The sequence below is a fragment of the Hyalella azteca genome, unplaced genomic scaffold, assembly GCF_000764305.2.
Source record: "Hyalella azteca isolate HAZT.00-mixed unplaced genomic scaffold, Hazt_2.0.2 contig468, whole genome shotgun sequence".
Classification (NCBI taxonomy): domain Eukaryota; kingdom Metazoa; phylum Arthropoda; class Malacostraca; order Amphipoda; family Hyalellidae; genus Hyalella; species Hyalella azteca.
The window spans coordinates 184789-209460 of NW_025930816.1; the positions used below are offsets into that span (position 1 = coordinate 184789).

Here is a 24672-nt window from a genome sequence, read left to right on the forward strand (position 1 = left end):
GTGGACGACTGTTGGACGTTTTACCGAACTCGACAGGCGAAAGCTGACAAACTCAATTTGTTACTGCTCGTAAACATCATTTCTGACTATCTGCATGAAGTTTTAAGCGTAGGTAGTAATAGCCTTGGTTGCTCCTGTCAGGTATTATGGGATATTCTTGCGGTTCTTGGTTATTGAAGCTCGTAATGACGAAACTTTCAAGTTAGGTTGGGCATTTTTTTATAAAAAAATCATATAACGTATCCCAGATTGACCTATCTTTGTATAATTTAATCTTCTGAGAGTTGTTTCAATAAAAACGCTATGTGCTCAACTGCTCATATTCCATGACCCATGTACAACTGTTCAGAATTGAGTGAGTGATGATCGGAGCACTTGCTCAAAAATTTTGGTTTAACATTTTAATAAAAAACAAAGCAAGCGACGTGGAAATTTGTGAATATTCTTTGAAGGGCGCATTGTTATTAATTAATCATGTCCTTAATTTTATGCAGACTGTTCAGTTGTAGGATAGCCTGCCCTATATGAACAGGTCACTTACTAATTGAACCTGCAGTTGGCGTTATTCCATAAAAAAATATTCCAATTATAAAATATTCCAGATTACAATAATAATAATATATCGGTTTCAGCGTTATTAGGCCATATGCCTGTCGCCGATACTGTCGCACAGAGATGAGATCGAACCCGCACGTCTCTACTGCAAGTCTGCAATGCTCATCCTGGTACGTACTCCGTCAGCCACTGGGCCGGCCAATGAATTGCTCAATGTTTAATTGAGCAATGCTTGTTTAATTGTTTTTGTAGGTCCAATTTCAAATAGGTACCAGTTACTACAGAGCATTTAATTCTGCTTGTTCTCAATGTTCTGACATAGGAAGGTGACGAAGGTCCATGATGAATTGATGATGAATCATCACAACTTCACAAGTATCATCATTGATGAATGATGATATCTGTGAGGCTGTGAGATTTCATTATTTTGCATTTTTGGAGTTTGTTGAGTCACTATGCTGACCTCTAGCTTACTAGCTATCCACCCAACTTGAGTGACTTGAGTCTAATTTATGTTGGATCATTTTTTTATCCCAGCAATTTATTTGTGCGCTCTACATTTTCTTAGAGTGCTAGTTTACCATAATACCGTCAGTTGTCAGCACTAAGCAGCTCTTTTGAGTCAAAATAGATTTTCACAATAGCAAAAATTTAACATTGAAAGCAACAATAATTAATTTGATAGCCAACTTCTGTGGACTGTGGAGCTCTATATGTTTACTCCGAGTGAGATAGGCCTACCTACTTCATCCACTGAGGAACTTTGTCTTTGGAAATTGGAGGCATGTGGGTTGGGTGGATTATGGATAGCTAGAGGTCAGCATAGCCCTAGTCCACAGTGCGATTTATATACCTTCCTGAGCATAATGCAGCCGGGCATCTTCACGGCTTTTGACACGAATCCTCCACGCCCGCCCCACAGGCCCACCACAACAGAGCCGTTCAGTCACAGGACACAGGGTCACACACAGCCTCACAGGCCAGAGTGCATATAGGCCAGACTCGCCAGAGCAGAACAGGCCCTACTGCAGTGAGCAGTCTGCAAGTGCAACAGGCTACTCCTAATGTAACCTAACTAACTTAACCTGCGAGGCTGCGCCTCTGTTGCAGTGTTGTGGTAGGGCCTGTTGCACTTTTGCCAGTTGTGCTCTGGCTCTGTGAACTTGTGAAGCAGTGGCTGTGTTGTGCAAAGCAGATTTACTGTTAGCCAGAGTTACCCACACACTCCTGGTCCTGCAGTCCCACTCGGCCACTCCTATTGGTATTGTACTGTAATGTTCCAAAGCCATGACTACCAATAGAGCAGCTAAGAAAGCCCACCTCTCTTGCCTATCTCCCTGAGCTCCCTCTGTTCCCATTGCCTACCAACAAGCTGAAGCAAGAGGCCAAGAGTCAAATGGGAGGTGAAAAGAGCCAAACTGGACTCATCACTCATGGTCATGAATAAACTTTTGCAACACTGTTACCTCAGAGGCTCAGACACTCGCACTCTGCCACTCCCCTAAAAAAACTATTGTGGAAAATAAATAAAAGCCTTCAAACTCCATTTAGCCACAAATTGCTACCCTTTATTGTCAACAATTCTGTCCTCTCTGGCCACTTATCCAAACTCCAAAGTAGAGGCTCCTGCAACTCACTATGAACAAATTGAACATCCTCCAGCTCATCTCCTTATCTTTTGCTTGTCATACTGAGTAGTGAGTAATGATAGCATTAGAGCCAATCAGGCTCTACGAGTTAAACAAAGGTCTTGAACACCTTGAAAAAAACTTCACCAGGCTCAGTCCCGCTCAGACCAGGTTCACAATGAATATCTATTCCACTTGATGACAGAATATCAAGCTAGGCTGCTAGCAGACTTCAACCATTGCTTCCTTGAAGCCTCACTCTGTGGGCAGTCCCAGCAGCCTGGAATATTTCCCTAATAGTGCCTTTACCTAAAGCTAATAAAACACTAACCTCTGTTTCATCCTTCAGACCCATATTCTTGTCATCATGCACGGGAAAACTTATTGAGTCAATAAATAAATGTCTGGGTTTCTTCCTGGAGCAAACAAACTCCTACTGCTCAACTCGGGGAGGTTTCCGACGCCATATTGCTGCAAAAGACCAGGACGCCAGACTGGAGTCTGCTATTATTTCAGCTGCTCTGATGACCAAATCCATTCTCTTGATGGCCTTTTGCAACTTCACTGAGTTCACTCCAGCCTTTGATGAAGTCTGGCTCACAGGACTGTTGAACAAACTTAGTCAATGTGGTTTGCATGGGACAATGCTGCAAAGGATGCATGCCTATTTAAATTATCAATGCTTTTAGGTGCTGTTCGAGGGTGAGACTTCATAAATGAAAACAATTCAGTCTGCGGTTTCTCAAGGGGCCATTTTCTATCAACTTCTATTCAATGTCATGATAAGAGATCTCCTTTCATTGCCAGCCTGCCAGGTGTGTCAACTGCTGACTGTGCAGATGACATCACCTTCTTCACCAGTAGTCCAGACATGAACAATGCCACTAGTATAATTAAATTGCAACTCTAACAGTTAATTGGTTGGGCTCAAAGCTGGGTTTGCCTCTAAATCTATGGGTTGTTCTTGATAGACTCCTGCATTTGTTTTTTTTTTTTATCCGAGATGAGACGAGACAAGACAACAGGTTCTGTCCTGGTTCGCAATAAAAACCGGGACTATTTTCAGCCCTCCGTCCAGGGTGCAGAGGGTGGATGCAGCATCACCAATATATGGGTTTTTAAGCCCCTAAGCGTCGCCGGGTAATTTTTAATTAAAAGCCATTTACGCTGAGTAATGAAAAACTATTTACAAGCCACGAACTTATTTACAAGGTTGCATGCACGTGTTACTCCAAATAACTAATTTTACCCTAAAAACAGTCCGATTGTACAGCAAGTGTCAACTGAACATGTGATTAATGCAATGTGACCGCAACTACGTAATCGTAAGCTTGATGTTTACATTTTTTTGGCGGGAACTCATCGTAACTGATTTCCGGGCAAGCTTCACTGCATCCTGATCCATCAACATATCGGAAACCTTACTTTTTTTTAAATAGTTGCCGAAGACTGACAAATATATTAAATGCAAGAATTTCAATCTAAATGTGTTGGCAAGATCTGAAGGCATAAATTTTGCTTCTGAAGCATCGCCAACGATCTTGCAATATTCATCCACTCTGCACAGTGGCCCTCCATAGCAATTCCGGGATGATACCAAGACAAGACGAGACATCCCGGTTAAAATAGGTAGCTTAAAATTTCCTGGAATTTATAGCCATTTAACGAGACGAATCAATTATTGATGTGGTGTAAACTTTGTCTTACCATCATGCAATTATACAGAGCTGGACAGCGCTACTTTGAAATGTAGCGGCCGCTACGGCTACATGCTCTAAATGTAGCGGGGCTACCACTACAATTGCTTAAATGTAGCGCCGCTACATGTAGCATGCTACTGCCCACCTCTGGACTAACAACTAACATGTTGACACTAGTAATAGGCTGAGGTTGACAACATTACACCGAAATCTTTCGTACAGTTTTATTCTGTAATTTGTATTACTGGTATGTATTATGCTGGTTTTTAAATAATATTTAATACTATTAAGTAAAATCTAAAATCTTTATCTATAAATGTAGCGGTAGCGCTGCACCGGCAAAACCTCGTATCGCTACTTAGAAATGTAGCGGGCGCTACCGCTACAATTGCTTAAATGTAGCGACGCTACCGCCACTGAAAATGTAGCGGCTGCTACATGTAGCGCACTACTGCCCACCTCTGCATTTATATAATAACTTGAGACGTATCCTTTTACTATTCTGATTGGAGCTTGGCAATTGAAATGATTTTTGCTGCGAATAATTGTTGTGGTTTAATATGGTACTTAATATTGACAGGCAAAAAAAATGGAAAAACACGTTTTTTCCAAAAATTGTGTTCTATGGTTTGGAGGAGGCCATACTATCTGTAGCTGGTGACATCAGATGACTGGACAGACTTTGATTGGCCTCCAGCTCAATCACAGAATCAGATTCATCGACCTTGCCTTAATCAATCTCCTTAAACAAAAAGTTTGGAAAGAAATATCAACAACATTTTAAGATACAACAAAATTTAAGTTGGAAAAAATATAATAGTTTGATCTTCAAAAAAGAACTCGAAATATCCATGTGTATCCTTTCTAAATAACGTTAAACAAGCATTTAATAACAATTCTGGAAACTGCGCAATTGTGAAGATTTCCTGGAGGAGTAGCACAAAATTTTACTAAAGGTAGAGATAATCTAAAACTAGCTTTAATATTATTAGGAATATCTTACCAGGACTCCACTACACTGTCTACTAATTGGCCTACTAATCTAGACACTGCGTCCCTACTCCCTATGCCCTCCATGGCGCCTGAACTCGTTCCGAACGCGTAGTGAACTCGACTCGTACTCGTACGTTTACCATAAAGTGCCATCAAAGCTGTTGAATTCTGGGTTCTCAAATGCACTTCTATTGTGTATATTTCGTACGCCTGATGCATACGTGTCACTGACATTTTACTTTAGTTCGGTCTTAAGGGGACCGACCTAGCAAAACGAAAACTTCTACAGTTATTATCCGATTGTCATGAAACTTCACATACATACGTAAAAGGTAAAAATAAAAACATTTTGCTCTTATGTATTTTTCGAAAAAATTGATAGAAAACGTGAAATTCATAGAAAACGGCTAAAAAGGGGATTCCCTTTAAAGAGACGTCATGAACGTAAATATTCACGTAGAGAGATGGCAGTGGTACCATTGGAAAGAGCAGAATTCCAGCTTTCAGATGAGCACAAAAACCAAAAAACGCCAAAATTGACAATTTTAGCTAGGTCGGTCCCCTTAAAGGCATCTAGAGTTTCAGTTGCGGTGTTGGCTCTAAACTGTAAAGAAGGAAATGTTTGGTACGTGCGTTTTAATTCTGAAGATCCGTGTAACGTGTATATTTGACTTTTATCGTGTTATACATCATTACATATATGTTCAAAATAAATTATTTTACTCCTTGATCATACCTTATGTGCAATACTAATTTTATGTAACCATTTTTACCTTTGTATATTGTTTGTTTACAAAAACCAATTTTACAAAGAAAAGGAAAACGAAAAATCGTGTATTCAATCCTTCAACACACGAATATACGTAACAGAAGCCTTACTTAAGACTTGAGAGCAACATTTTTTACTCAATACTACTCAGCCTTACATCGACAGGTTTGCGATGTTTGTCGGACCACAATTAACTGCAATGTCAGTTAGTCAGACAAATTTTGCTAAATCTGCAATTAACTCAATTTAACTGGAAACTGTCTATTGGTAATAAAGGGCTAACTTGTCATTCTTCAACCCATGTTTTCGAAATGATTCTTATCATAATCGAAAAATTTGTTTTTGTCTTGAATAATTAAGACAAATCTTGTCTCGTCTCGTTATGTCTCGTTTCAAATCTGTCTGTCTCGTCCCGGTTCATAATTTACCGGGACACAAGCTTTAAAGTCCGGGACCGAAGTCTTGTCTCGGTTCATACGTTTATTCCGGGACAAATTTTACCCTCTGTCCCGCTATTTTTTCCCGGAATTTTCTCATCTCATTTCGTCTGTCCTGGTTCATTTCGAGAGGCAGGAGTCTAGTTCTTGACGCTCCACAGTTGCAATGGGAACCTCATATGAACTCTCTCAATCTCACATACATCCCCTTGGATGAGCAGTTCCAGCAGACATTGGGGATCTAACCAAGCACTCATTTTGAAACAGTATAAAGTAATGATCAGAAGTTGGCTGGATTATGCTGCTGCTCTCTTCCTCTGCAGCCCCACTATCCTTGCCTAACTGATATTCATCCTAAGCACCTGCATCAGAATAGCCTTAGGCTTTAGAAAAACTACCCCTGTGTAATCAATGAAAATAGAAGCAAACCTTCTCCCATTGGCCATTCATATGAGTGAAATAATTTTTAAATATTACCTGCAACTTATTCAGCTGCCTTTGTTGCCTGTCATAGAATTGTTCCACAACAACCACCCACAGGCTGCTCAATATGGAACGCCTTACCCTACTTCTTTTGTACCCAATGCTAAATCCATCTTCTCCCTATTGATCACCATTTCAAGGTTACTCACATCTCCTGTGATGTCTCCAAAGCCTGCATGGTTACACACCAACAAACATCTGCTAACAGACTTCTCCCTTTCTTCAGTATCATCGACCACCTCACAGGCTGCGCAACAAATTTATCAAGCCCTGGTGCTGTCAAGTATTCCTATCACACTGCTGCTTACACATGTGGATCACGTATCCTTCAACCAGTTCCTTCAACATCTGCAGCATTCCACCTCCTTTCAGAGGCATTTTACTCAATAAATTTGTCAGTTATGGAAAGATCGGGTTCCAAAGGCCAGATCCCTTGTGAATCAAGTCACAAAAAATTCAAGAATCTGCAACAGGCCATGGGCCTATTTTCTTCAATGCCGACACTTATATTCTATTCTATTCTGCTCAACTGAAGACTACGTCCTGAGTTAGAGGAAGTAGAGTTGGAGCTGTTTGCAATAAACGGGGCTCTTGACTGGTCACTAAAGAATCTTTCTCTTGCTGAAATACTTGTTACCCTTACTGACTTCCATTCATCCATTTTACTGATCAAAAATAGAAGACCAGACAGCTTTTAATAATGAAATATTCCTGCACTACATCCCTGGGCAGAAGGGCATTGGGAGCAACATGGTGGCAGACCAGGTAGCAGCAGAAGCACATTCCCTGCAGTACTGCACCTTAATAGAATAGAATAGAAGTGTTGGCACTGAAGAAATAGGTCCATGGCCTGTTGCCAATTCTTGAATTTTTTGTGACTTGATTCACAAGGGATCTGGCCTTTGCAACCCGATCTTTCCATAACTGACGATTGATTGAGATAGCTGCTGAACTTATTGCCTCGTCCGTAATTTGCTAGGCATTTTAAGACTGAACATATGATCCTGCATAGCTTTGTCCAGTCTTTTCTTGAAGGCGTTCATACTTGGAGCGAAATAAGAAATGTTGTTGAAATTCATAAGAAATGTTGTTGCATGGATGTGTTACAACGCAGTTTTTTTAGTTTATAGCTGTGGCCCCTGGTGTTGGTTCTTGTTTCAAATTCTAGTAATCCTTTTATAAGTCATGAGTAGGTATACTTGTATGCTTCAATGAGTTCCCCATGCAGACGTCGATAACTGAGGCTTGGAAGCTTCATAATCTTTAATCTATCCTCATAGGACTTGCCTTTCAAGCCCGGAATTATCCTTGTTGCAGGTTTTTGAACACTCTCTATTAAATTTTTGTCCTTTTCAAGCTTCGGTGACCACACGACGTTTCAAACTCCTGGTTTGGGCGTACGACAGCAACAAACAACTGCTTCATCGCTTCTGTATCTAGGAACTCTTAAGAGTGTCTGATCAGTCCAAGTCATTTATTGGCTTTATTAACTTGACCTTTAATATGCTTAGAGGATTTCAACACGTAGTCGATATTAACTCCTAAATCTTTTTCCATTGTCGACTTTGACATCATCACTCTGTCGTTGCAACCGTGTCTTCTCATACTGTAATCTTGCTGTTCATTGTTCTTGCCAAGGTGGATTACTTTACATTTGTCAGTGTTAAAATGCAGCTGCCACTTATCAGCCCAGTCAACCAGCCTGTCAAGATCACCTTGTAACTGTACTTTTATGACATATTATTCACTGTATTACAAAATTTTGTGTCGTCAGCATACATCGAGCACTCGCTAGACACAGCTTCTGGCAGAACGTTTATAAATGCAATGAATAAAACAGGCCCGAAAATGCTTCCTTTTGGCATGCCACTGCGCACTGGAGCCCAGTCTGATACGGAACCATTAATACTGACACATTGGCGTCTCCCTACTAGAAAATCTCTGATCCATTTGAGTACATTGCTGTCAATTCCCAAAGACTGCAATTTCAGCAGCAGCCACTCATGTGGGACACTGTCAAATGCCTTGGCAAAATCGAGGTACACTGCATCTACTGGCTCACTTTCGTCCAGCAGGCTGGTCCATTTGTTCAGAGTAGACAAGAGGTTAGTGGTGCAGGATCTCCTGGCAATAAAGCCATGTTGACAGTCTGATAGGAGATTATTAGCAGTCAAATGATCTATCAATCAATCCCTCACAACAGATTCCATTACCTTGCAAACAACACTTTTCAAACTGACAGGGCGATAGTTGCCCGGGCAGCTTTTGTCACCTTTCTTGAATAATGGTGTTACTTGAGCTTCTTTCCAGTCAGCCAGCAAGATCCCTTTGTTCAAAGTTTTTTAAAAAAATGATGTCAAAGGGCCGGCTAGGAAAGTTGCTAACTCTTTGAGTAATCTGTGGTGGAAGCCGTCTGGTCCACATGACTTGTTTGGATTTACAGCGATAAGGCGCTTGAGAACCTATTCTTCTTGTATTTCAAAACTTGTTAATTTAGAGCTGACTGGGCGCTCCTCCATTGCTGGAATACTGTTCAAGTCCTCTTCAGTGAATACGCTACTGAAAAACTGATTAAGAACTTTAGCCTTGCCCTCATCAGAGAATATCTTTCGTTTATCTACTTTCAAATCAGAAATACCGTTCTTCATCTTGCACTTTGAGCTAGCGTACAAAAAGAAGGCTTTCTGGTTCTTTTTTGCATTTTTAGCAATATTTTTTTCGATGGTTTTTACTGCGGTGCAACAGCTTTCTTTAACTTGATTTTGAGCTCTTGCGTATAGGTTATAATCACCATCGCTATGAGTCTGTAAATAATGCTGGTAGGCTTCCTTCTTTTTTTTCAGCTTAGCTAGAACTGTACTAGGTATTCATCCACTGTGTTTTTTTTTTTTGGCTCCACCAAACTTAATTTTAGGTACACACTCATCAACTGCAGACATAACCGTGTCCTTAAGAAATGACCATGACTCAGCCACATCCATGTCCTTAATGCAGTTCAAAATATTCACTGCATTCACTGCTTCACGGAGTTTATCATAGTCGCCTTTTGCTAAATTCAAATGATCACGCTTCCAAGGTGTCTTCTCTGTACAGCACTTCAGACTAAAACACAATGATTGGTGATGGCTTTTGCCCAATGGAGCCTCGTGAAGAAGCTCATCTAACATTGATTCATCACTAGTAAACACACCTGGGCTAGAATATTGGGAGTCTGTTTACTCCTATAATGGGTTATCTTGGTAACATGCTGGACTAGCAAGGAGTCTCTCACATACTCCATAAACAAGGATGCTTGGTGATTCCATCCTTTGGAGAGGATCCTTCTGTCCAGTCTAGTTCTGGATGATTAAAATCACTAACGATCAACATGTGGGAGCTACGGAAAGTCATGCTTGGTAAAAGACTGTTTAGTACTTTATCATTATCAGAGGAACTGTTTGGTGATCTATACATGGCGCCCATGAGGAGGCTATCTTTGCCTTTGAGAGAAAGTTCGCACCACACTGATTCTCTAGCTGATTGACGTTCTGCAGATAATTTAACTTGCTGAGCCCCATAAGAGGTTCTAACCCACAAAGCTACACCTCTACTGCACTGCTCTTCATTTAAGTTATGAAAACAATTAAAACCTGGCAACTGAAATTCAACAGGTACAATTTTCCCCCCGAGATTTTTAGAGAGTGTTTCTGTAATACAAATAATGTCAATGCACTCGTTTTTGATCACAGTTAACAGCTCACTTTTTTTGTTCAAAACAGAATCCAAATTTGTGTAAAAACATTTTAAATCTCTTTGTGCACATTCACTTTGATGCATGCATTTACTTCTTACATTATTTACAGGCCTCAATCTATGGACACCTTAACTGCCATCTTGAACGAGAAACTGGCAAGACAGTTCAATTTTAAGATTATGGTCAAAATGGAAAAGTTCCTGGCTGAAAAATATCAGAAATTCAAGAAGGGCCTCTGCATTAGCTTAATCAAGGAGAAAGTGGGCAATTGGCTATGGGCCTTCAAATAAAAATTGTACTGGCTGTGGAGACACCAGAAACCATTCATCACCTGCTGCTGAATTGTCCTATCCATGCCCCTGCCCCTACTAATCTTTCTAACACATTAGCTGTGCTTAATGTTCCAGTCAATTCAAAGAACCTGCTTGGGGGAGGCCCTTTTACTGATGTCACCCAGGATATAATTTTAAATGCAGTTACCTCATTTTTAATTTCAACTAATATGTTTCTGGCGCCCACAATGCTAGAGGAGCCCACGAGCGTCGTCATCATGCTGCGGCCTGACATTGTACGACGGACGATAGCTTTAGCCCTTATCTCTACTGATTGGTCTCCAGCTATCCATATCAGAACTACTACTGCATTTTCTGATTTTTGAGATTGTTCTTAAATTATTTTCATGGTTCCAAATTTTCATGTTGCATCATATTTACGTGTATCATGTACTTATTTGCACAAAAATTTCAGCTTCAATGATTTATTACTTAAAATGAGTGCTTTTACATTCAAAAACATTATTAATCAATTAAAATTCCTTCCATAAACCTACATTTTTATCAACTAACATCATCTGAAAAATTGTTTGACCACAAAAATTTAAATTAATTAATTCTCTGGTCATTAAACACCTGTGTTTAAACAATTTATTCTGTCATCTAATTCTAATTTATTACTTTTATATACACTTGTATTTAACTCATGTTTATTTTTTTAAAAGGATCAATAGTTAATAGCTTGGTTATTTGTTGAGACACTAGACCACCTATTACTGATAAGTAAAAGCTTAATAATTTCCACTTATTCCAGTGTCAAAGACCCAGACTTGAAAATTAATGAAATTGCTAATTGCATTTGCTTTTCAGTTCATTGATAATGTTATCCCATACTTTGCTGCTGAAGTATGACAATGGTAGTATCTATCATACTGAACCATTGGCACATGTAGATTAGTCTGACAGTTTTAAGTAGCTATAATTAGTTGACCCGTAAGACATACTTGTAATTGCTGGTTTTAAAATCCACTGAACAGTATGCCTCTTTTTAACGCATTTTCTCATTTATGGAAAAAAGGTGCTATTGTGCTCCTCATGTATGTCTGTCCGTGATTTCACGGACGGACAGACAAGAAAACGCTTGCGCTGTCACTCACTGCAGTGAGCACTTTGCCTTTGAGCATTTGTTGTGTGTGTGTTTTTTCGAAGTTTTCTAGCAATATTAGAGCTGCCTTTTGGGGTAAAAAAATGGCAAAGCATGTTTTCTTAATACCTTGTAAATATTGTCATTATATGATTTTTGGCAGATGAGACTAACATTAGACTGGTTTGATTTATCTATAGGTACTTCATGTTTTCATCTGTGTTTTTTATATACTTTTTCAGAAGCTCCAGTTCAACCAACTCCATAGTTCATGCTAAATACAAAATCATATTTTGGCTAAGAAGTTTTATTTTAATCTGTTGATTTGTTATGAACATCAGAGAAAACAATTTCTTGGAATTAGAATCCATTTCTGGATCAAAATGTTTGTTGAATTTAGATTTAACATGTAATTTTTGTAATGTAAATAATACATTTTCACATTGGATGTTGTTAAAAAAACATCTTGAAGACCATATCATTGAATTATCAAAAAAGGTAATGAAAAGCACATTTAATTGTTACTGAAAAGAGTTGTGCTGTTTTGAGAATGCCCAAAAAAGCCTTTTCCAGATTAAGATATTATGTTGTATCTAGGAGATGATTTTCATGCCAATTTTTCTTCAGTGTAATCATGAGCATTACATTTAATAATTAAATTAATTAATGTATTTAATTTAATTTGACTTGATCACAATAATCAGCACAAATTACTTACAAATTCTATTGTTCTTGCAGTATGCAATATTCGTAATAAGAAAATAAGTATCTATATTCATAGGAGACAGAAAATGCTGACATTGCCATTGACTTGATCAAATGTACCCTCAATTCTTCACTATCTGATCCATTTTGACTCTATTATATATTTCATCACAAGTTAAATTGAGTATTTAATCAAGCAATTTTTGAGAGATTATATATACTCATTTATTGTGAAATTGCTCTGTTCACTAATTTTTTCTTATAAGTGATATCATTTGAATAAAAATATGAATTGGTTATCATATTGTCCTGAAATATATTTATTTGCCTTCTCAGGTGAAATGTGACGCATGTATCAACACACATGATGTTGAAGGTGTGACAGCACCAGCAGGACCATCACACATAGAATGTTCTTCAGAAACATTCAAGTGAGAAATTATATTTATTATGCTCTTTTTAGTGCATTTTCTCATTGATGGAAAAAATGCACTATTGTGCTTGCCATGTCCATCTGTCCGTCCATCCGTGACTTCACGTTTTCGTTGACGAGAAAATGCGCTCTCTGTCAGTCACTGCAGTGAGTACTGAGTTATATTTTTAAGTTATTGTTTATGTTATTATTTTATAGCCTAATTTTAGTTGTATTATGATTCATAGGTAAAAGCCTATCTATGTCGCTCATAACGATGACATTATTCATTTGAGTATAAACTTCTTTCTTTTTAATTTAAATAATATGTGTTTAAAAATTACTTTTTAAAGACAACACTTTTTTCAAAGAGGCCTGTGTCTCTGATGTTACTAATGTACAATGAACATTTTTTTTAATATAAAAAAAAATTATTTTACAATTTTTTTAAATTAACAAAATCAATTTATAAAATTATTTATTCGGTCAATTCATTTGTGCATTGTCTCTGAATAAAAATCAGAGACAATGGCAAGTGTGCAAAATTTCAGATTGATTGGATTGGTAGAAGTGTGTTAAATATCGATTGTAAGATTTGTAGCAGACAAACTATCAACAAGAAGTGAAAGTTAAAGAGAAGTGTTGTAATATACATTGTTTTTTGTTCAATTATTATGTAATTACATGAGCACTTACACTTTGGTAATTTTCTGTGCAGGCAAGATATTCATAGAAACAATGACAGTCTGATTACAGATGTCAAGTGTGTGCATGCAGCAACCCCTGTTGAAGGTTCAAGTGATGCTACAATTTCAATTGGAAAAACAATAACTAAAATAATTGACATCAACCCCAGAATAATATTGAACCGTGAAAGACTTAGTGCCACTAACTTGGATGCCATGCTTCTTTTTGACACTGTTCCTTCAAATGTTTTGGCAAATGATTTAAATATCTCTTCAATCATTCCACAAAGTAGATTGTTTGGTAAATCCACATTACGCAAAGAACCTTCTTCCATATGCACTTTAAGGAATGAAAATGAGGCAAACCACAATTCAAATTACTGTTATATCTCTCAAGGTCAAATTCAAACAGAATCCAATTATTCAGCTTGTTCTATTATTCCCTCAACTATAAGTAACATTGACAACTCATTGTACAATAAGACCTTATTAAATAACGTGGATTGCCCTAGCACTGCCATCATTAGTCAGGACTCTGAAAAAGATGAAATAGAATCTTCTAATATTTCTGGTATCTACACCACCAAAGTGCATTATTTTCCTACTGTGTGCAAAGATGCCTTCAGAAACTGTAGTACTGAAAGTAATTTCACATCATCAAGGAAAATTGGCAATTTAAACAATTTACCCACAATCCCTTCTAATCTCCTTGTGAACAACGGTGTAAGCTCAGCAGAGCTGCTCAGTGATAATGAAGTAGCTGTGTTGAATTTCAAGAATGTTTCATCAACCAATTCAGCATTGTGTGTATCTAATACACCGGAAATGTACAGTGTTGTGAAGGAGAGCAAAAACACTAACTCAAAGATCAAAACATCATTTAAACTTGGAGCTGGCATAATGAATAATGCTCGCCCTGTTATTAAAGCACCAATTAATTTTTTGTCATCTAATGCCACTCTGCCTCCTGAAATTTCTTCTAAAAATATGCCCAACTATATTTCCTTTGCTTTTAAGAATGAACTTAATGCCTCAACAGCTCTGGATAATTTTTCTACATCTGAAGTGTTCTCTAGTCCCTCGGCCCACCTACACACTTCCTCTGGTGGTTCCAGAAGGTTTTTTATAATAAACTCAGAATCTGTGGCTTCCTCTCATACCAATGAGACACACGTTTCTTCATCAAATGATCTGAACAATCTTCCTAAGTCTCCTGACAATTATATTGATTTGATCTTTCACAAGAAATATCCATCACAAGATTTGGAACTTCGCACTGCCAATGAAAATGATGTTTCTTCAACTAAGCCTGAAAAAGTGTGCATCCAAAGCCATGACATTGCTGGTACTTCAGCAGTCAATGAAACTTCAACCTCACCAGTCTATGACCATGATAATTTAGCTTCATCCAGCGTTGAAGAAAATGAAATTGATGATCCATCATACCTCCAAAGCAAATCCATCTGTCCTGAAACTCAAGACAAGGTTAATGTTGTTTCAACCAAGATGAAGAAATTGTTCAAGTGCACGGACTGTGACACGACGTTCTCATCAAGGTTTGTGTTCTCAATATAATTATGATCACCAGCTTCTCGTCTATCTTTTGTTTAATTAATGGACTGTCATTGTTATATTTATAATCAATATGAAACTAACTTAATTTGCATTAGAGTAAAAATTTTTTTGTTTATTATCAATTTTTTATGTTAAACTTTCGTTTCTTTGTTCAATTCAAGCAAACAAATCAATCTTCCCCTAAATGGTTTTTCATGTGATAATTTTATGTAAAATTCACAAAACACATTTTTTAAAGTAAACATTCCACGCAAATTTCAAACATTTGATGAATAATAATTTAACCTGCATTATTTACCTTAGAGATTTCATCAAATGTATGACTCTTGATGAACTGTGTTTGTTTTCCCCAATTTCTTAACATGCAGGCGAGTGCTACTGGCGCATCGAGCTGCCACTCACCGCAAAGCTGGGACTCATGAGGTGAAAGGTGGAAACATTATCATTAACCCTCTACCGCCTGACACGAGTAACCGCAGCAATATTGTCACCAGCCTACTTCCCAAAAAGGATACGTTCTAGTGAGCGCAAAATGACTTGCACTGATGGTTGCCCCCACGTACGACAACTTTAAAATGTTCTCTGTTGTGTACAAACGTCCTCAGGTTGCTACTCTCAATAGTTTACGTATAATTTAAGTTGAAAGTTATGTCCCCGGAGAGTGACATATGGCGATAGAGGGTTAAAATGTTCTCTGTTGCGTACAAACGTACTCAGGCTGCTAGCCTGCTACACTCAATAGTTTACGTATAATTTAAGTTGAGAGTTATGTTCCCGGAGAGTGACATACGGCGGTAGAGGGTTAAACAATACTATACAAATATTGTCATAGAAAATGCCGTTATCCTTGTGGGTTTTTATTTATTTAACTAGAAAACAATACTAAGCTACAATTTTTAAATGAAAATGACCAAGTATGTGCTAGTTCCTTGTTTTCAATTTAATTATGAGAAAAAATGAAATGATGGAACAATGAATGAATAAATAACTTCCATTGAATCCATTCCATTCAATCTTTTTGCTCCTTTTCAGTGCTTTACAATTTGAAAAAACAATTCAAATTCTTATGTCTGTTCAATTTAAAAATTAAATTTTCTGGTGTGTATAGGCTGATTGTCAACCTTTTTGTTACAGTGCGGTGATTGCGGCCTGAGCTTTTCAACGCTTCACAATTTGAAGATACACAAGAAGCATCGGCACGGCACCTCCAAGGCAGTTCCAGCATCTAATTTGTGTGCTGTGTGTGGGAAGAGATTTGCATCAAAATCAAACCTTACACTTCATCTCAGACTTCACTCCGGTGAGACTTGTGTTTTTAATCGTGGTTGTATGTGAATTATATTGTGCACGTCATAAATTCGTGTAATATTAGTTTTTAACAATATCAAACTTCACTGTTAATATTGCCTACAGTTTTTTTTTTTTTATCTTATCAAATGCTTTATTTTGTTTCGCTGTTGAATATTGCACAACTTAGTTTCTTGTATCCATATTACTCAGACGAGTTTCACTAATACTTGAATGCCAATTAAATATTGACATAAATCGTGATAATTTGAATTAAACATTAGTATGCATCCGGTTATTTGTATTGTCAATTAATTATTGGCAAGAATCGTGATAATTTAAATTGAACATTCACAGGCATCCGGTTGTTTGTATTGCCAATGAAATATTCTACAAAAATCGTAATAATTTTAATTAATCATTCACTGGCATCCATTCGTTTGTATTGTCAATTAATTATTGGCAAGAATCATGAAAATTTAAATTGAACATTGACAGGCTTCCGGTCGTTTGTATTGCCAATTAAATATTGACAAAAATCGTCATAATTCTAATTAAACATTCGCAGGCATCCGGTCGTTCATATTGCCAATGAAATATTGACAAAAATCGTGATAATTTGAATTAAACATTTGCAGGCATCAGGTCGTTCGTATGCTCAGTGTGCAAGAAAAGCTTCAGCCGCAAATGTACGCTGGACAAGCACATGTTGTACCACACCGGCGAGCGGCGCTACACGTGTGAGCGCTGCGGCACTGGCTTCTATGCAGCGCATTCCCTCAAACGTCATCTCAAGATACACGACGGTTAGGGATGCATCTATTCAAAACACACAGTTATCTCAAAAAATATAACTCAGTACTCACTGCAGTGAGTGACGGAGCGCATTTTCTCGTCGACGAAAACGTGAAGTCACGGACGGACAGACAGACGGACGGACGGACATGACGAGCTCAATACCGCCTTTTTTCCATAAATGAGAAAATGCGCTGAAAACACAAAAACCCAAAACCCACAGTCTCGACATCTCAAGATACATGACGGTTAGGGATGCATCTATTGATTCTATTCAAAACCCGCAGTTATTGGTATTTGCCTGAGCTTGTCCTATATTTTTATGAAGTTTCTGTGGGGAAACATCTATTAGTTAGTTGAGGATATTAACTCGCTATTAGTTTGGGATAGTAACTTAGTGTTAGGCATATTAACTTAGTGTTAGGTTTATCAACTTAGATTTGTTATTGGTATCAATCACTATTAGTTAGGAAAACATCTGTTCAAAAACCTGCACTTATTGGTATATGCCAGAGCGTCCAACTTGTTTCCGATATCTGTGCTTTATTTATGTAATTTCTTTGAAGATTTTCCTGAAATTTCCATGAACATGTTATCCATAATTTCTAAACTAAGACTTTGATTAAACTGAGACCCGTTGCAACACATATTCAGTATGTAACTCATTTGCGCCTAAATTTATATTTATTATCCAATTTTTTATTCTTATTTATTCTTATTTATATGTAATATTTTGTAGGGAACATAAAGATACTAATAAAAAAGTTATTTTATTTTATTTCTAACTATAATATTTTTTAGGGAACATAAAGACACTAAAGATAAAAATATATTATAGTTATGTATTTTGTTTTTATTTCAAATATAATATTTTTTTTTAATAAAAAAATATAAGATAGAAATATTATATAGTTATTTTATTTTGTTTTATTCTAAATATATTTTTTGGGAACATGACGATACTAAAGATAAAAGATATATAATAAAGCTATTTTGTTTTTATTTTAAATATAAGGTATTGTAGGAAACATAAAGATACTGTAACTAAATATAAAATATTATACACCTATTTTATTTAGTTTTATTTCAAATATAATATTTTGTAGGGAAAATGAAGACGCTGAAGATAAAAATTATAATAAAGTTATTTTATTTTTCTTACATTTTAAAAATAATATTTTGTAGGGAACTTGAAGACATTAAATAGAAAAAAATATAATATAGTTATTTTGAATATAATATTTTGTAGGGAACTTGAAGATATTAAATAGAACAAATATACCTAATATATTTATATTTAACATGATATATTGTGTTGCAGGCGAGCGTTTGTTCAGCTGTGATGAGTGCAGCGCAACATATGTTGCGTCGTCTGATCTAACGCGCCACAAGCTCTCCCATGTCGCCGTCAAACCTCACGCCTGCACCGTCTGCTGCAAGACGTTTGCACGCAAACATGACCTCAATGTAAACAAATTACCTTCAGATGATTTACTTGTGTTATTATTCATTTCTGCTGCAAGACGTTCGCACGCAAACATGACCTCTATGTAAAGACATTACTTTCAGATGATTTACTGTGTGTTATTATTTATTTTCTGCTGCAAGACGTTTGGACGCAAGCATGACCTCAATGTAAACAAATTACCTTCTAATGATTTAATGTGTGTTGGTATTTATTTTATCATAGATTTGTGTGTGCGAAAATACCCTAGAACGAATTAATGTATTGTTGACATTATTTTCTGCTGCAAGAAATTTCGCACAAGAATACGACCCTAATGTAATGAAATTACCTTGAATTATTTATATATGTACATATGCTATTATTTGTTTTTAGCGCAAAAAATTCCCTAAAAAACAACATTATCGTGAGAAAATACCCTCTAACGATTTGATGTTTTCTTAAATTTGTTTTTATCCGTGAAGTTTCTCTTAAAATTGCAGTCGCTCTTTAGTGCATTTTCAAATTGTTATTCTTAAATTTCAAGTAATTCGGCTATGAGAGCCATTTACTCGACAGTGAAATCATATTTAGCACATTTTCTCATTTATGGAAAAAAGGCGTTAGTTTGCTCGTCATGTCCGTCTGTCCGTGACTTCACGGACGGACGGACGAGAAAATGTGCTATCTGTCACTCACTGCAGTGAGTACTGAATTATAATTTTAATTATATTTTCCTAAAATAATTCTAAATTGTTCAAGTGACTGGATTTAACATGATCACGTAACATTGTGCGTTTTCCCATACTAGTACGCTGACTGGGATCCCTTTCACTCTAAATCATCATGCTTAGTTGGAAGTTAATAAAGGAAGTCTGACTTTATTTATTTTCTACGATTAGAGCAATTAATAAACAACGTTGCTTGCATGAGCACCGTTTTAATCACTCTTAATCGTCAAGTTTAATTCGCACGTTTTTCCTTTTTCTTATTTAATTAATATGAAAATAAAGTATATAAACAAATCATTACAGGTGCACCGCTTCATCACTCGGGATTATCACGTTTTTAATTTTTCCTCTTTAATTAATATGAAAATAAAATATATCATCAATTTATTACAGGTGAACCACCTTTATCACTTGGGATCGTAGCGTTAAATTCGCACAAAGGAATTAATATGAAAATAAAATATATAAACAATTTATTACAAATGCACCGCCTTTATCACTCGGGATTCTCATGTTTAATTCGCACGTTTTCCCTTTTCCCTCTTCAAATAATATGAAAAAAATATATCAACAATTTATTACAGGGGCCCCGCCTTTATCACTCGAAATTCTTTTCTTTAATTCGTACGTTTTTCCTTTTTCCTCTGTAATTAATATAAAAAAATACAATTAAACAATTTATTACAGGTTCACCGCCTTTATCACTCGGGATCGTCACGTTTTTCCTTTTCAATTAATATGCAAATAAAAGTATACAATGTATTACAGGTTCACCGCCTTTATCACTTGGGATCGTCACGTTTTTCCTTTTCAATTAATATGCAAATAAAAGTATACAATGTATTACAGGTGCACCGCCTTTATCACGCGGGATCGTCGCGTTTCAGCTGCCAGTATTGCGAGCGTCAGTTCGTGGAGGAGAGCAACTACAAGCGACATCTTCGTCAACACACCGGCGAGAAACCTTACCAGTGCAACGCTTGTGGCATCCGATACTCTCAGGTCTGACGACGCTTAGCAATAAATCCTTTTAAGAATGTGATGAAATTAATCCACAGGTCTGAATAATAAATCCTTTTAACGATATTTGATGAAATTAACTCTTAGGTCTGCTTAACACTTTGCAATAAAATTTTCAAATAATAATATAAATCCTTTTAACAATAAATAAATCCTTTTTCAAATAAATCTTTTTAATACGTAATATCTGATGAAATTAATCCTCAGGTCTGAACAATAGATCCTTATAACAATATCTGAGGAAATTAACTCCCGGGTCTGCTTGCACTAAGCAACAAATCTTCCGATTTAAATACGATGAAATATCGTCATTTAAATTATCGTTATAATACTCACAGGTCTTCAAAGCACTTCGCAATAAATCCATGTAATTTTAGACTAATATCTGCTGAAATGACGTCAGTGACATTATATTTCGAATTTCGTTTATCAGGATGAATGCTAACTTATTAACTTATTGTTTTTGATGTCGATCGTAAATATTGGTTACAATCACTCGCATTTTATTCGCATGCATCTCTACTTTGTTACTGCAATTCATTTAAGTCTGTTTTGAACCAATATTTTTTAATAACGCTCAAGCAACTTTTTAACGTCTAATTTATTTGATATGAGCCATTTCATTGAATTGTTCGTTGCTGTATCAATTTCTAGTTACTGGACCATTCACTATCGTTCGAACATTCAGATTTGGTCATTAATTTTTCTGATTCATTATCTTTTAATTTTTTTTCTACAATACTTCTCTTTAACTTCACTTCTTGTTGTTTGTTTGTCTGCCACAAATCTTATAATCTATATTTAACACACTTCTACCTCTCCAATCGATCTGAAATTTAGCACACTTGCTTAAAGTTGGAGACAATACATGAATCAATTGACAGAATAATTAATTTTAAAATTAAAAAAAAAATTCAATATTAGGAAAAATTTTAAAATCATTTTGTCTTCTACAAATCTTATAATTGATATTTGACACACTTCTACCTGTCCAATTGATATGAAATTTTGTACACTTGCGTAAAGTTAGAAACAATGCATGAGCCAATTGACAGAATAAATAATTTTAAAAGTTGAAATTTGTTTTCAATATTAAGACAAATTTAAAAATAATTTTGTCTGCTACAAATCTTATAATCCATATTTAACACATTTATACCTATCTAATCGATCTAAAATTTTGCAAACTTGCATAAAGTCAGAGACAATGTATGATTGAGTTGGCAGAATAAGTAAATTTTAAAATTTTGAAAATTTTTATATATTAAAAAAATTTGAACATTACTATCTTTTCATGTTTGAAAACAAAAATTAGAAATTATTGTACATGTGTAACATCAGAGATACTGGATTCTTCAGAAGTGGTGTCTTTAAAAAGTAATTTTTAAACGCATATTTTAAAGAAAATATTTCTTCCAGTCATTACCTGAAATTGATGATTTCTAGTTTAACTTGTTCATGAATTTTGCCTGCTTCATTACCTCTTAAATCTATTTTTGTTGAAAAATCTATTTTTGTTTTTTTTGTTTCCAGTCATTACCTGAAATAGATAATTGTTATTTAACAGATCTGTCCTGAGTTTCTATAGTTTTCTGTTTACTTACAACTTAGGCCCATCACTGAAGCAGGTAGCCTAAATTCTTACCTTTAGTAAATCCCACGTGTTATCTTCGCTCTAAATCCAATTTATTTTTGGTCTAATAAGTAAATCAAATAAATAAAACGATTCATTTATTGTTAAGACTTGATGCCCGAGCTTTTCAGACGGTCGAATCGGTCGGATGTAAGTCAGGCAACTTGATATGTTCTAATTTAAAAAAAAAACTATTGTTTCAAGTTTGCACTTGGAAACTTATATTTTCGTAGATCTCTTACATGATAACCCTCACAAATTTACTTATTACTGTCATATATTTGTTCCGGCTGCACCTTATTTTCTCTTTGTGCTCTATAAAAAATATTATTTCTATTAATTTTTTATCAAACTAATTCAATTTTCTCAGCTGCATCTTATTTCATTTTCATGATCTCTAAAAAATATAAGTGAAAAACATTAATTTTTGCAGCTATGCCTAATTTTTTTCTCATGTACACTTGAAAACCTTAATGTTTGTATTCATTTGTTAATGAAATTAACTCAATTTTCTCAGCTGCACCTTATTTCATTTTCGTGATTTATAAAAGATATTGGTACCTATATATTAAAAAATATTAGGATATATTAAAAAAACATTAATTTCTGCATCTATCCCTTGCCTTCTTCTCATGTTCTCTAAAAAAACCTTAATGTTTGTATTCATTTGTTGATAAAAATAATGCAATTTTCGTTTTTTATTTCATTTTCATGTACTCTAAAAAATATTATTGGTGAAAAATATTAATTTCTGCAGCTATGCCCTGTTTTCTTCTCATACACACTTAAAAAATCTTAATGTTTGAAGGGATTTGTTGATGAAAATAATGCAATTTTCGCAGATGCACCACATTTCATTTTCGTGATCTCTAACAATATTAGTGAAAACCCTTAATTTTTGAAGCTATGCCTTTTTTTCTACTCATGTACATTTAAAAACCTTAATTTACAATGTTATAATGAATAATGTTATTCATTTATTGATGAAATTAATGCAATTTTCGCAGCTGCATCACGTGAAGAAGCATGTCGCGACGTGTCATCGTGACGTGCAGGGTGGAGCTTCAGACCAGACGTCAGCTGATCGTCCTTCGTACTCAGTTCTTCAAAATGAATCTCGAAATCGTAGAGGATATCTTGAGAAAATTAAGATTTCTTCAGAAACATGAATTTAATTTCTAGTCAGCCTGTTATTTTTCAGAAACATGAATAGATTTCGCTAAAATCTATAGTTCTTTCAAATCACAAGTTTGATTTAATCAATGATAATCAACCTATTTTAGTTTCAAATTTCTAGCCAGCCTTTTTAAGTTTCGATAAATGAATAGATTTCGATAAAATCTATAGTTTTTCAAATCGCAAGTTTGATTTAATCAATGATAATCGACCTATTTTAGTTTCAAACCCAAAAGTATGGGCTTATTGGGTTTAGTTTCAAACCCAAAAGTAAAGTCAAATATTCTTCCGTATCTAGAAGATGACATAGGTATTTCATTAATTACCATACTATTTGAATTTGGAAATATATTAATATAGATAAAATCGTAAGTGCTGAGAGAGGAAAGTTGTTTTGAATTAACGGCATCCACCTCCTGTGGTTGGGATATCCATTTATGATCTTCAACCAATTATTGTACTTGATTATTTTGATAAGACTATTACCTCAAGCCAGGCTCCCACCAGAGAAAGCTAAACGTAACAAATATTTTTAAGCTTTGTAATTCGTAGACGATTATTGTGTTTTTTTTTATTAAATTACGTGTGTATTGTGGATTTTTAGTCGAGAATTTGAGTATGTTATTAAGCGCTCTGAAATCATTGAAGATGGATTTTAAAACGAAAGCAGAATAAATCTAAAAACCGCGTATGTCTAACTGCCGCACGTTCTACGACCGTTTACTATCTACCACGATACTCGGAATGTTATCAGCAACCGATAAACCACAGTTAGATGGAAGGAAAGGCATGCTCATTTATTTATTCGACTCGAGTCAGATTCTACTTCATGACCTCACAACTGGGTTCTTGATTGATCTGATAATATTACTGGAAACTGGTTTTCGCCTGAAAGTTCTGATTCTGTAAATGGCAAGTAACTAGATTTCTTGGACAAATACTCTCTGCGATAGCGTTTTTTTATCTTGTATTATTTACAGTATGATAAACCATCGTCAATCTAGTCAGCAGTTAACAATTAAGAGTACTACCCAGAGTTACATTACACGATAGTTAACATCATCTGGCCCTTTTTGGAGGCTCACTTGTACATGAATCTAGTTATTAAATTGTACAGATATTTTACTGGTGTCCAATAAAATGTTTGATTTTTGTCATTTTCATCATGAAATAATCGGCTGATTGTATATTTTTTCACTTATTATCTAAAAAGAATGTTATTCTCCTAGAAAGTAAATTTCGTTCCGTAGGATTTTTTGGAAGTCTCGACCATGGTCTCGAGTATTCCGAAAATCCCATCACTTCGCATATTTGGAAACGCAGGCATGCGGCATGTTCCCTAATATTGCAAGTGATACCATATCCACAGAGCTAGGCAGCGCTACTTTGAAATGTAGCGGCCGCTACCGCTACAATTGCTTAAATGTAGCGCCGCTACCGCTACCGCTGCAAGTGCTTAAATGTAGCGGCCGCGGCCGCTACCGCTACAATTGC

At 35.8% G+C, this 24672-nt stretch overlaps 1 protein-coding gene across 2 annotated transcripts; it reads left to right on the forward strand.

Annotated features, from left to right (window-relative positions):
- Positions 1-615: 615 nt before the first annotated feature.
- Positions 616-24355, forward strand: LOC108676542. 2 transcript variants are annotated; one of them, XM_018164630.2, is made up of 9 exons: positions 616-725; positions 12756-12850; positions 13550-15073; positions 15461-15515; positions 16227-16392; positions 17018-17185; positions 18496-18641; positions 20199-20351; positions 23010-24355. In XM_018164630.2, exons 1-9 carry the CDS (start codon positions 714-716, stop codon positions 23169-23171), a joined length of 2481 nt encoding a protein of 826 aa, XP_018020119.1. In that variant the 5' UTR covers positions 616-713; the 3' UTR covers positions 23172-24355. The 2 variants fall into 2 exon arrangements, with proteins under 2 accessions (XP_018020119.1, XP_018020117.1); XM_018164628.2 differs by lacking the exon at positions 616-725 and adding an exon at positions 11952-12212.
- The last annotated feature ends 317 nt before the right edge of the window (positions 24356-24672 follow it).

Coding starts and splice junctions, on each gene's coding strand:
- LOC108676542 (XM_018164628.2), top strand. CDS start 12,045: ATGAACATCAGAGAAAACAATTTCTTGGAATTAGAATCCATTTCTGGA. Junction 12,213..12,755: donor TCATTGAATTATCAAAAAAG/GTAATGAAAAGC, acceptor TTGCCTTCTCAG/GTGAAATGTGACGCATGTAT. Junction 16,393..17,017: donor TCATCTCAGACTTCACTCCG/GTGAGACTTGTG, acceptor AAACATTTGCAG/GCATCAGGTCGTTCGTATGC.